Raw genomic sequence first — 13,283 nt, forward strand, 5'->3', positions numbered from 1 at the left:
AGAGAATCATGGAGTGGTTTGGGTTGGAAGGGACCTTAAAGCCCATCCAGTGCCTCCCCTGCCCTGGGCAGGGACACCTTCCCCTGTCCCAGGCTGCTCCGAGCCCTGTCCAGCCTGGCCTTGAAGAAGAGAGGACACAGCCCACCCATCCCTGCTTTTGAGAAAAACAAGACAGAACCTGAGATGGGCAGCTCCAGGGGGGATTTAAAGGACTTTTACTCCACATAAAGCCCCCATTGCCCCAAACCAGAGTAGTTTGGCCTTTGTCTGGTGTTCAGGGGATGTCCTGTGTCCAGAGGTGATTTGGCTCGCCCAGGCCCCGTTTGCTGCGTGTGGCTCTGGTTTCCAAGCAGCAGCGTCACCCCCGGAGCCGCTGGAGCTGCGGGAGTAGAGAGAGGAGAGCTGCTCGATAAACATGAGGGAGAGCAGGGCTGTTCCGAGAAGCCCCCGGGTGTTGCTGCTGGAGACGCGGTGGTGTCACAGGGAAATGTCAGTCCCGGCAGCAGAGGGAACAGCGGGTCCTGCCGCTATCAGGTGTCCCGTCACCCCACAGCGGCAACATCTGGGCGTGTTTTTATGTTTTCTACTCCAGCTCGTGTTTAAATCCGTCAGGGCTCAGCCCAGCCCTGCCCTGGATGGCGCCGCTGTGTCACTGCAGCTCCCGCGTCCTGCGCAGCTCTGGGTCAGAGCCGTGCTAAACCCGCATGGTCCGGCACGGAGGGGCCGGGCTGAGCCGGGCCGGGCTGCCCAAGGCTGGCAGTGTCCCGGCACGGAGCCGGAGCGCTCCCCGGGGCTGTGTCCCGGCACGGAGCGCTCCCCGGGGCTGTGTCCCGGCACGGAGCGCTCCCCGGGGCTGTGTCCCGGCACGGAGCGCTCCCCGGGGCTGGCTGTGTCCCGGCACGGAGCGCTCCCCGGGGCCGGCTGTGTCCCGGCACGGAGCGCTCCCCGGGGCTGGCTGTGTCCCGGCACGGAGCGCTCCCCGGGGCCGGCTGTGTCCCGGCACGGAGCGCTCCCCGGGGCTGCCTTTGTCCCCGGCACTGTCTCTCAGTCAATGAGGCAGAAGCGGCGCATGACGAGCGTCGGGCCGGGCAGAGCCGTTAGGGTTGCATAAGCGGCTCCCAAACCTCACCCGGGCCAATTTCTGGGTCTGTAATTCCTGCATTCCCAAAGCACAGCATCCCATCTAAATCAGCGTCACACTCAATGATTTCCACATTCCTCGAAAAAGAAAAAATCCCTCCATTTTTTTCAGGGTGGCTCGGTGTCCCCCCACCACTCCCCGAGCTTTTAAACAAGTGAAATAGCTTTTCCTGGGTGTGCTCCCGGGGTCCTGGCCATCCCCAGCCCGGGGAATCCTGACGGAGGAGCAGTGGATGAGCCACAGCGCAGCTCTGCAGAAGGTTTGGGGTGTGGGGGATTATCTCTCCTAACTCACTGCTCCAAGGAGAAATTCCATTTCAGATTTATGGGGATTATTACCAGAGCTGGAACTGCTGGGTTTCACTGAACTCCTGTGAAAAGATGAGGCTGAGCCCCCAGGTTCAGCTCCCCAGGCAACCCCACCTGTCTGCCTGAGCATCCCGATGGAACAACAGGTTATTCCCCTTCCTACTATTATCTGGAAGGAGATTGTAGCCAGGTGGGGTCGGTCTCTTCTCCCAAGGACAAGAGGAAACAGCCTCAAGCTGTGCCAGGGGAGGTTTAGACTGGATATTAGGGAACATTCCTTTACTGAATGGGTTGTCCAACCCTGGCAGTGGTAGAGTCCCCATCCCTGCAAGGATTTAAAAGGTGTGTGGATGTGGCGGTTGAGGACAGGGGCTAGTGGTGGCCTTGGCAGTGTTGGGGGACACAATGATCCTAGAGGGCTTTTCCAACCTGTGTGATTCCATAATTCAATGACAAAAATCAGGACAAAATACAGGGCCTGGGCTGTGTAGACTGATATATTTATTTACAATAAATGTGTTTTAAAAACAGACCACTCTCAACATAGAATGAAATGAACCCCCCATCTCCAGGCTCCTTAGAAACTACTCCAAGCATTTCAAATAAACCAACAACACTACAGAAATATTTATTTACTTCTGCCATTTTAAAGGAGGCCAGAGCCCTGGGCTGAGGGAGCAGCCGAGCAGGACTGGGGTCACAAAACCTGCTTTTGACACAAGTGGTTCCTCACCAAGTGCAAACAGCAAATTGTCTTTACTTTTTTTTCTATTATTCTGTTCTGTCACTTGAGTGAGTTGTTTACACAGATCTGAGGAATCTGGAGCTGGGAAGGCCAGAAAAAACTTCCATCTTCCATTTGGAACTGAATACAAGGAATGGAGGGATGAGCTCTGCTAGTCCTAAAATCTTGGAAACGTGGAAACCAGGAACAGCCAGTTCTTTTCTCTCCCTGTGAATGTTCCTTTTTTTAATTAACCAATTTTATAAGTAAAATATGCTTAAATATCTTAAATATATATGTGGCAGAACTAATTTGGGGTAGTTTTATTTAACTAGTACAAATCAATTCAAAAATGCTGGGTTTTATGCTGTTTAAACTGAATTCCAGTTTTCCATGGAGTTGCTTTACTGGTAAAGAACCATCCTATTACTTCTGAAAAGCCTTTTTTGCTTAGAATTTTACCCTTCCCTGGCCATTTTTGGGGTGCAGAGCAGTTGCAGGAGCTGCTTGGAGCCCAAAATGTCGTGAAACACCAGGACACAGAGGCCTTGGGCTCTCTGAGAGGAGGCAGTTTGAGCCACAATGTCCTTGTCACCCTCGTCCAGCCAAGCCCCCACGCCCACTGTGCCCCCCCAGCCCTGGTTTGGGTGCCCAGCTGGCCCTCGGCCCATCACCCTCAGCTGTTGCTGCCATGCCAAGATAACTTAATTACAAACCCAATCTCCAGATGTTTTTTAGCTTCTCCTTCAAGACCAGATCTAGCTGAGAGTGAAGCTGCTGGTCCTGTTCTCCTGCTCTGGATCCTGGTGATTCTCTTTATCCCATCCCAAGCTGATGTTTTGGCACTGTTGAGGTCCCCATGGGTAGCCTCACATCTTCTTTTGGTTTTCCATCCCTGCCTGCCCTCTGGGTGAAATTTGAAGAGGTGAAGTTTGGTTTCCAGCAATGCTGGACCCAAAAAGCTGCTCATTATTCCCAGGAAATCAGCACCAGGATTATGGGACACCCCTGGAATGGGCACAGCAGGATGGAGCAGGATGAGGATTCACCCATTACCTTTATTAGGACTTCAAAAGCAGTTGGAAGTTTGTTCCCACAATGTACAATTTTCCCAGATGTTCTGAGGCCACACACATCCCTCACCATGGGGACAACCTTGTGACAGAGGCCAGCTCTTGCTTGGGGACCAGCAAACCTTGGGGTGAGACCTTTCTCCCCAGCTCTTCCATAGTCTTTGGAGAAAAGGAGGGGCTTCTGGGGCATGCTGCATCTCAGACCTCTGCCAGCTGGGCCTGTGGACACAGCCATGGCTTTGGCAGCTGAAGAGTGGACTAAAATCACTTCTCACAACAGCCCCACTGTGCTGTTGGCAGTGTCCTTGCAGTGCCTGGTCCTGTCCTTCCCAGGCAGAGCCCTCATTCCCAGTCCTTCCTTGGCACTGCCCAGGCTGGAGCTCAGTGCTGGGTGTGGGGCTGCCCAGGCTGTGTGACCAGTTTACTGCTGGGGGATCACAGGTGGCTCCTAATTTCTACAGAGACTTTAGGGGTCAGTCAGCGGGGTGGGGACAGTGACAGTGGGGCAGGGCAGCCTCGGGGACACAGCCCAGACATGTGAGCACCCCGGGGCATCAGGCTCCCAGCCCTTGGCTGTGCAGGTGTTGGCAGCCCGGGATCCGGGCAGAGCCGTGCTCCAGGGGATCTGTCCCCACGGGGGCTGGTAGGGTGCTGGCAGAGCCTGGCAGGGGGCACAGGTCCCCTCACTCTTCACCTGGGTGCTCCCCCACCGTCCACTTGGCCTTCACGTCCCGGAAAGGAGTGATGTCCTCGTAGGTGGCCATCTGCTCCACCTCCAGCCCCTGCAGCAACGACAAAGAGGGAGGGACATGGCAGGAGGCTCCCCACAGCACACCCCTTGGGACACCTGCTGGGGACCCTCCCAGGCTGCTCCCCCTGAGCCTGGAGCAGCTTCTCACAGGGACAGAGGATGGACATGGTTGGATGTTGGATGCTGGATGTGCACTGGGTACTTCCTGGAGCAGCTCAGCACAGCTGATGTGTAATTTGGGAGGAAGGTGACCCCCAGCAGACACCCAGCAGGGACACAACCCCCTGTGTGAAGGTTCAGCTGATGTTAGGGAGGTCCTGCTATCATTAATTACCTCATAGGTGTGGTCCTCCTCTGGACTCTTCTTGTCTTCACCCTATGGAGAGTCACAGGTTGGGGTCAGCACCCACCAGGATCCCCTGTCCCCAGGCTTGGTCCCGCAGGCCAGGTCCCACCACTTCCACAGGCACATCCATGGAGTCCCCACAGAGCATTTGAGATGGGTATGTTCCCATTTCACATATCCACAACCCCAAACCCATCCCACAGCCAGGACTGGCCTGCCTGGGCAGGACACTGCTGTGAGCCCAGCTGGGTACATCCCCTCTGCTGGAGGCACTGTCACTTGCCTTATCTAGGAAGAGGAGGATGGGGATGCTGATGAAGATGACGAGCAGGATGGACTGGATGATGATGATGGCATCTTTCAGCGTGTTCCTGTTCTGGAACTGCTTGATGCTGCTGGTACCTGCAAGCAGCAGCACAGGGAGAGCCCACATCACCTCTGTGCCAGGCTGCAGGGGAGAGATGAGCTCTCCAAGGCCAGAATGTGTCAACAAGGGGGCTGTGGGGACCAGACCTGTCCTCTGCACTGGGAGAGACCAGAGCACTGCAGCTGCCCCCAAGGTTGGCATCAGGGACCAGCTCTGGGATGGGACACCTTGGGCAGCACCCGGCAGTCACCAGGAGCAGGACAAATCTGATTTATTAGAGGAACATGTCCCTGGTTTTTGCAGGATGGCTATGCTAGGGCAGACCCAGGGAAGTTGTCCTGCTCCTTGGGGCTGGCAGTGAGGAGTGGAACCTCTTGGGTGGCACAGAGCGCCCACAGCTGGGTCAGAGAGGGTCCCACCAGCAAAGGGAGAGGAGGAGGTGTGGGAACACCATGGGGGGATCACATGGAGGGGGAAATGGGAGAGGAGGAGAAAAGCATCTCCTTGGGTGCAGGAGGATGGGGAGCTGCCACTCACCCATGACCCGGAGCTCTGTCCCACACGAGTGCAGCTTCTCCTTCTGCACCAGTCCCTTCCTGTCGCACACGTAGATCCCGCTGTCCTCGGAGCTGGCCCTGAGGAGGGTCAGGTTGATGGAGCTGTTCGTCCTCTCGATGTGGTAGCTGGCTGTGTTCTGATCCAGCACAGAGAGGTCATCCTTGTCCTCTGCTGTCTTGTACCACTGCATGATCTGGGGCTCCTGGGAGTAGCACATGAAGTAGATGGGCATGTTCTTCTTGACGGCCACGTACCGCACGTTCTGGTGCACTGGGGGACACCTGCCATCTGCAGGGGACAAGGCTGTCACTGCAGCCACTGCCATGAGAGCCCCCCAGCACCTCCCAAACAAAGAGCTTCCTGTTTTCATGCTGCTTCTGAGCATCCAGCTTGGTTTTGGCGAATTATTCTCATCCCAGATCCCCCCAAGGAATGGGCATGGCCCCGAGGCTGCCACAGCTCCAGGAGGGTTTGGACAGCACTCCCAGGGATGCTCAGGGTGGGATTGTTAGCGTGACTTGGGCAGGGCCAGGGGTTGGACTGGATGATCCTTGGGGGTGCTTTCCAGTCAGGATATTCTGTGATTCTATGAGATCTGAGGCCTTTGGTGGAAGTCTGCTTTTAATTGATGCCTCAGGTTTTAGCTTTTATATTTTTCTGTTCTGCTTTAGTGTGTTGCTCTGGGCTTCATATGAGGGGATGGTGAGCTCTCTGCACCAAGCAGGGAGACAAAACAATTCCTTCTCTAGCTGGGGACCAAGGACAAGTGATCCAAATCTCAGGCCCAAGAGCACAAACAACGTGGGCTGAAGAGAGAAAAACAAGCAGGTGGGACTGCATGGGCTGGAGCTGTAATTGGACAATTACCTCCAATATGCAAATGGACCAGAACTTATAAAAGTGAGAGACCCCGTGACTGGTGGGGCATTTTGTGACCATTTTGGGTTCACCTGGGGTGTAGCCCTGGCTGGGCTCTTGTGCTGCCCAAGGTGCATCCCTTGAGGCCTTCCAATAAATACCTACCTGCATCCTTCATCTCTGTCTAGTCTCTGATCTAGGTCAGCCTTCACAAGGCATCATAATGGGATCCCTAATTTTCTGTGGGAATACCTCTGCTCCAATACTTCTGTCTTGCTCCCACTCTCTCTCTCTGTGCACATTGAGTTAATCCCAGCTCCAAAATTACACTCTGTGGAATCCCAGCTGCTTTCTCGTTTGCTTCCACATTTTTTGGCCTTTTGCTTTATTTTGTATTTTTGTCCAAGTTTAGTCCCAAAGTGGTGGCTTTAGGAGCCCATTTGGGTTGCAGAGGTCACCCTTAGGGCCCCATGGGTGGGAATGGCCAAGGACAATGGCACAAGTCTGTGGCACAAGGCCAGTGCTAGTCCCAGACTTGGCCATGCAGCAAATGCAGAGGAAAAACATGTGGGTGCTCAGGAAAGACAAGGCAGACACAGCCTTGCAGAGGGAGAGGAAGGAGCAGGATTGGGGATGAGCCATGGGGGAATGTCATGGGAATGCCTTTGGTGGGAGAAAAGCCCGTGGGGGGTGGGACAGCAGCAATGTGGGACAGGAGGACCCTGGGGACACACGGAGGGGAAGAGCCCAGCAGGTCTGGGGGTACCTGTGCTGTTCCCAGTGCTGTTCTTGTCTGCTGGGGTTCCACCTGCAAGACAGGAGAAGGGCCTGAGATCGTGGCCAGGAGCCCATCAGGATGTCCCCAGTGGGATGGACGTGCCCTGGCCCTTCCTGCCCACTCCATAGGGGATGGAGCAACAACAGCACAACAACTGCCTCCTGCTCAGAGGACCTGGGGCAGCTCAGATTTGGGTACAAACCCTTCAATTTCCATCCTGTCTCCTGAAAGTTTTCCAGGTTGTTTTCTGGTTGATACCCCAGTGAAATCTGCTGTCTATAATGTCAGGTGCCTCTCAGGAAGGCTCCAGATACTCTCAGCTCTGCATTCCCACTCCCTGAACCAACCAGAAACCCCTCCCTGCTGGGATTTCCTGGGCTCAGAGCCTGTGGTGACCAGGGGTGTTCCCAGATCCTGTGGCCACACATCCCCCTGGGACAAGGGCTGGTGCTGTGGGACCTGCAGTGCAGGAAGCAGGGGGAGGTGGGGACCCCCCAGCACCCACGGGTGCCCTGCCCACACCTCCAGTGCCTCTGGGCTGGTTCCTCTTGCTGCAGCTGGGCAGGAAGCCCCAGCCCTGTTTACTGCCCCGCTTGAGTGCCCAGTTCCCTCTTGGTGGAGATTCACCAAACCCTGTGGAGGAGCTGGCACAGCGGTGGGGCTGCAGCACATCCCTGCAGGGCAGCTGCAAACCTCCCCATCCCCAGAAAGAGAAAAAGGAACAGAAAAACAAGAAGAAAGGTTCAGTTCCCCAGCCTGAGCTCTGTGCCACCCTCCTGCAGACTCCCAGCCTGCAGGGACCTCCTGGCTTGGGCAGGGGCTCCTCTCATTGCCCCAGAGCCCCTCCCATGCTGCCCTGTCCATTTTCAGCACCAACACCTCTGCAGGCAAATCCTCCCTTCCTGCCCCATTCCATTTTGTTCCAGGCTGAGAGATGCCCTTTGTCCTGGCTGGGCACTGGCTGTGTCCCTGTCACCCGCAGTGCCACCAGCCAAAGCTTTGCTCCCTGGGTTCTGTTGAGTTTCTAAAGGAAGACCAGGCTGGTCCCTCACCTGAGAGCCCTCAGGTGTCAGGAGTTCCACTGCAGCCACAGGAGGGCTGAACTTCCCCTGTCCTTCCCCAAAATCATCATGAGAGCCATGTTCAAACCCTGCAGCCTTGAATCCATGCTGGATGTGTGTGGCCACCAGAGGAGCCTTTTAAATGCCCTTTGTCCCATGGGCACACGCTTCCCTCTGAGGGTGAGATCTGCTGCAGGTTCTTGTAGCTGTCCCTGCACCAGGCAAAAGGAGCTGGAAGGGGACAGAAGCCATGTCCTGGCTTTTGCTGCTGCTTCTCCAAGGGGAACAGGGATGTTCTCACAGACTCCACAAATCACCCAAAAAGCCTTTTTCCTCCCATTTCTCCTCTGCTCCTGGGCACTGAACCCCACAGAGCAGAGGCCACAGCCTTGGGGATGTGCCAGCCCCATCCCCAGGCCTCTGAGAGTAATAAATGGTTAATAAACCTCAACCTTCTTTCCTGCCACCTGCAGCCCCAGCCAGGCTGGCTCTGCACCCGCTCAGCCAAAGCCACCTGCCTGCCCCAGAAAGTGTCCTGTCTGCACACCCCAAAGGAAGCAAGACCCAAACCCGAGGCAGGCACTGGGCTCTGAGCCCTGTGTGCCTTCCTGGGCTCCCTGGGAGGCTCCCAGCACAGTACAGGACTGAGAGAGACCAGCACAAAGGTAAAAATTATTGCACTGAGAGGCAGAGCTGGGGGAAGGCCCCAAGCAGGGGACACAGCCCAGGCCAGTGTCCTGGCTCCTTGCTCTGAAGTGCAGACCCCGTTTGGTGCTTACCTGTGAGCAGAGGCAGCAGCCAGAGGGTCACTGGGAGCAGCCAGAGCCTCGTGCCCAGACCAGCCATACTTCAGTGCCCAGGGCAGGAAAACATCCAACCTGTGCTTCTGCAGAAACAGCGGCTGCTCCACCACCCTGGCCCCAGTACCTAAAAATGGCAAAGCTGCTGCTCTGTGCACGGCCCCTTTCCTGCTCATGTAAATCCTCCCTGCCGGGGACTTTCCCTCGGGGCCGGTTTTGAATGTGGCGCAGACGCTGGGGCGGCTGTGCCTGTGAGCCCCGGGTCCCTGGGCTTCATCCACCCTCCTGGTGCCAGGCATTACCCTCTCCATGTCCCTGGGCATTGTGCATCCTCCTGTCCCTGGGCATTGTGCATCCTCCTGTCCTTGGGCATTCTCCCTCTTCTTGTCCCTGGGCACTGTCCATCTCTGTGTCCCTTGGCATTGTCCACCCTGGTGTCCCCTGCTGGCTCCCTGTGGTGCCAATATTCCCTTGCCTGGACTGGCCCTGCAGCAGGGCTGGGGATGAGCCCATCTGCAAACCTGGCTGAGCCCAGGATGTGCCCAGGGAATGGGATGGGTGCTGCCCGGAGACAGCACAGGAGTGGGGTGACCCCCAGGGCTTCCCCCCAGTTCCACAGATCCCCCCAGGGTGTTTGGCCCTGAAGGGAATGGGCAGGGATTGATGGTGGCCCAGAAGCCAAGAGCTGCAGCAGGAATGGGATAAGAATAGGGAATGTTAGTGGGGTTGCTTGTTGTGGGATGCAGTGGGATGGGTCCCTCAGCTCCCATCCCTGCATCCCAGGGAGTCCAGAAATCTAAAATCATAGAAGCATGAGTCAGTCACAAAATCACTGTGGTTTGGAAAGACCTTTAGGATCATCAGCTCAGCAGCACCACCACAATCACCACTAACACATGACCTCAAGTGCCACTTCCACGTTTTTTGAGCACTTCCAGGGAGAAGATGAGATGGGGAAATGGCCAAAACAAGGAGTCAGTTGGGTACCAGCCATGTCCACCTCTTCTCCACTTCCAAGATCCTTCTCAATGGGACCTTTGGGACAGCCAGGCCCCAGGGAAGCACAGCGAGGCCCCAAGGTGAGCTCTGCTGCAGGAGCAGTTTCCCCCAGGCTCTGCCCCCCCGTTGTTGCTCGTTGGGTGAGCACTGAACTGTAACTCCAGTGAAAAACACCTTTGGGTACTTCTGCCAGTCCTGTTGGTCCCCAGAGCCTGGTGCCACTGCCCGGGGCCTCCCCAAACCTTCATCTTCTGCAGGCTGGGAGGGGTTTTCTGCCAGTTCTGAGCATCTGATGGGTGCTGGGTACCAGCCCCAGCCTGACTTTGCATGCAAAGGGATAGGAAGCAAGAGAAATACAGTTTTCCAGAGAAAAAGTGGCTCCTGACTTTGCATACAAAGGGACAGGAAGGAAAAAAGAAAGTTTTCCAGAGAAAAAGTGGCTCCATGAGGGCATGATGATGGGAGAGGTGCCTTCTCCTGGTTCTGTATATGGGGCAGTGCTGTCAAGTACCTGCTGCCATTACCCCTGGGTCTGGGTGGAAGAGCAGAGCCTGGCCCTGATATCCCAGCAGGGCAAGGGGAAAGGGATGCCCACGTGCTTGGCAGCCATTGGAGGGGTTTTTATGGGGTTCTGGGGCTGCAGATGGAAGCTGGGCTGCTGGAGGTGCCTGGGAGAGCCCTGGGAGGTGAAAGCAGGAGTGGGGCACAAAGTGAATAAGGGTTTGGATTGGCAGTGGCCAAATCAGCCCCTGTGCTGCCCGAGGGCTCCCTGGCACCCTTGAAAGGCCCTGAGGGTCTCAGTGTCCCCTGGAGACCCCTGTGTTCACAGCAACCACGTGTAGGAGAACCTGGTGGCCGCACGGGGAGGGTCCCATGTCCCCACGCCTCTTCCCCGTGGCCACTGTGGCTGCACGGCTCCCAGAGCAGAGCTGCTGCCGGCAGCTGCACCTTCCCCACCTTCCCCAGCCCCCCCTGTGCGCCAGGTTTGGGTTTCACCGGGTGTGCCCGGCCCTGCAGCCCCCGCCTGCGGCACAGGCGGCTCTGCCCGGCTTACGCCAGCCCTGGGACGAGCTGTTCCAGCGGCGGCAGCGGCCGAGCCGAGCCGCGGCCCCCGGGACGTCAGCGGGGCCCGGGGCGGCTCCTCCTCGCTGACGCAGAACCTCCTTCACCCACCCCTGTCCTCTCCCGGTGATGCTCACCTGCTCCCGCCTGGATGTTGGGGTGGGCTTGGAGCCTGTGTGGGGCAACGCGGGGATTGAACCTCCACCAAACCCTCCTCTGTCCTTGGTGGAGCCCGCAGCAGCGTCTCTCCTGTGGCTCCCGGCGGGCACCGAGGGCTCCAAGGGGTGGCTTCATGAGCAGAAGCTCTGGGAGCTGGGCTGGAGGTCCCAGGGGACAGCCCTGGAGGTTCCTGTGCAGTGTGAGACCCCCGGGTCCTGCTGGGTTGGCAGGTCCAAGGCCGAGCACAGGGAGCCAAGGGAAGGGGTGTTCACCCCTCCCAGCACAGGGAAAACATTTCCTCCCCCAAGACACCCCAACACGCTTGGAACCGTAATAACAGATCATTTACAGTTGTTTATTGTAAGAAATGTACAAAGAAAACGGCTTTAGCTCGCACAAACCCTCTCTGGGGCATTTCCCCATCCCCGACGACGCAAACGTAGAAGCAGCATCGATTGTGAACCGCGGTCCGGGCGGGGACTGCCGTGCCGGGGCTGCTTCCCGTGGAAACGCCGGCCACGGCAGCTCGGGCTCGGCTGCAGGGAGCATCGGCATGGAAATGAGGGCACACGGCCGCGGGACAAGCCGAGTGTCCCCGGCTCTGCCGCCTGGCTGGCAGCTCGTGGGTCCAAGCCAAGCTCAGCACCGGTCCTGGCCAGCCTGGCCGTGGGGCACCTGGGATGGCAGCGCCCCGAGCAGCCCAGGAAGAGAAGAGAATCATCAGAGTACAAAAAGACAGAGCCTTTGGCTTCAGGAACAGCCTTGTTTGAACTGGAAGAGGTTTTGGTTCATGGTTTTTTTGATCTCAAGAGGGTTTTTTTTTCCCTTTGGAAGGCAGAAGGTGGTCAGAGGTGAACTTGGGGCCTTTTGCCCATTTTTCACAGAATTCACAGAATGGTTCGGGTTGGAAGGACCTCAAAGTTCATCCAGTGCCACCCCCTGCCAGGGGCAGGGACACCTTCCTCTATCCCAGGGTACTCCAAGCCCTGTCCAACCTGGCCATGGACACTTCCAGGGACCCAGGGGCAGCCACAGCTGTGCCCAGGCCATTTTCCTTCATTTACTTTCCTTTTGCTCACCTGTGTGAAGAACAGCAAATCCCTTTTTCCCCTGGGAAAACACTCCTCTGCCTCGAGGTTTCCTGGAGAAGACCTGCCTGGCCCATCCAGAACTTGCCACCAAGGCCTCTCTGCAGCCCCAGCCTGGGGAAGGATGCTCTGCCCGAGGATTTTGGGATTCACACCCCAATAATGGGATTGTTTATTCCATGCAGCCACCTGGGGCTTGGGTGGGATTTAGGGCACCCCTAAGGCAGCTCGTGGAAAGGATCGTTCAAACATCTGCTCCTGTCCCTGGGGGTGCATCTCATTAATTAACACTAACGAAGAAGACATTTGGAATGCCAACCAAGAGCACTCCAGTGGGATGGTTCCTCTTGCAACAGGGCTAGAAAAAAACCCTGTAAAGTTTTGTCCTGGGGACTGGGGATTCTTGAAGGACATTTTCCAAATCCTACCTTTGCCCATTGCTTTCCTGCCACAAAACCTGGATGGAAATGGGAAAAGAGAGTAAAAATACTGACTATAAATAGTGTTTACATTCGTCCTACAGAGATCTGAATGATTTCTGCTTTCAATGCATATTGAGAAACCTTGAAAACATGATATTTAACCCTGAGAACAAATCTGCAGATGCTTTGCTTCCGCTTTGCAAACCAATTTTTAAGACATAATTGCACTTTCTCTTGTATGTAACAAAAAATAATCATCAAGCTTATTCAGAGGTTCAAAAGAAAGGTGCTACTTTAAGACTTTGGAGATTTTTGTTCACAAAACCTTCTGTTTTCTGTAATTATTCTTAATATTATTTCACTTGGCTCATCTTTACTGGTTGCTTGGCTGAACTCTGGAAGAATAAAATACAGGAAAATATCTTAATTGTGAAATAACATTAATAAATAATTACTTTAAGTGAAAGGACAACCATACTCTTCTGTTCATGCCTGAAAACCGTCATTACCGTGATGATATTATTTCAAAACTAACTTGTTTCTCTTTCACCAACAACAGATTTCACATTTGAGTTCTCATAAGAAAAAGAACTTAACTCTTTGCAAGTTCAGTAGGCTGTAAAACCCAGGATCAGGAGGAGATCCTCCTTTGAAATCCAAGGTGGTTGCTTGAAATGTCTGAAATTAGCTCAATATCTAAGATCTAGAGATCTGTGCATGGAAGAGCTTTGAGCAGGAGATACAAATGAAGTCTCTTCAGGCTGGGCCAGAGGTGGAACCTCCTTGTG

General features: G+C 55.5%; 1 protein-coding gene across 1 annotated transcript; it reads right to left on the minus strand.

Moving 5' to 3' along the window:
* Nucleotides 1-3,929: 3,929 nt before the first annotated feature.
* On the minus strand, nucleotides 3,930-8,811 carry CD79B (CD79b molecule; the record flags this gene model as incomplete). Its single annotated transcript, XM_084222166.1, has 6 exons — nucleotides 3,930-4,028; nucleotides 4,332-4,373; nucleotides 4,627-4,745; nucleotides 5,248-5,556; nucleotides 6,893-6,934; nucleotides 8,745-8,811. 6 exons carry the CDS (start codon nucleotides 8,809-8,811, stop codon nucleotides 3,930-3,932), a joined length of 678 nt encoding a protein of 225 aa, XP_084078292.1.
* Between the last annotated feature and the right edge of the window lie 4,472 nt (nucleotides 8,812-13,283).

Source organism: Fringilla coelebs (assembly GCF_963513975.1).
Source record: "Fringilla coelebs genome assembly, chromosome: 27".
NCBI classification, from domain to species: Eukaryota; Metazoa; Chordata; class Aves; order Passeriformes; family Fringillidae; genus Fringilla; species Fringilla coelebs.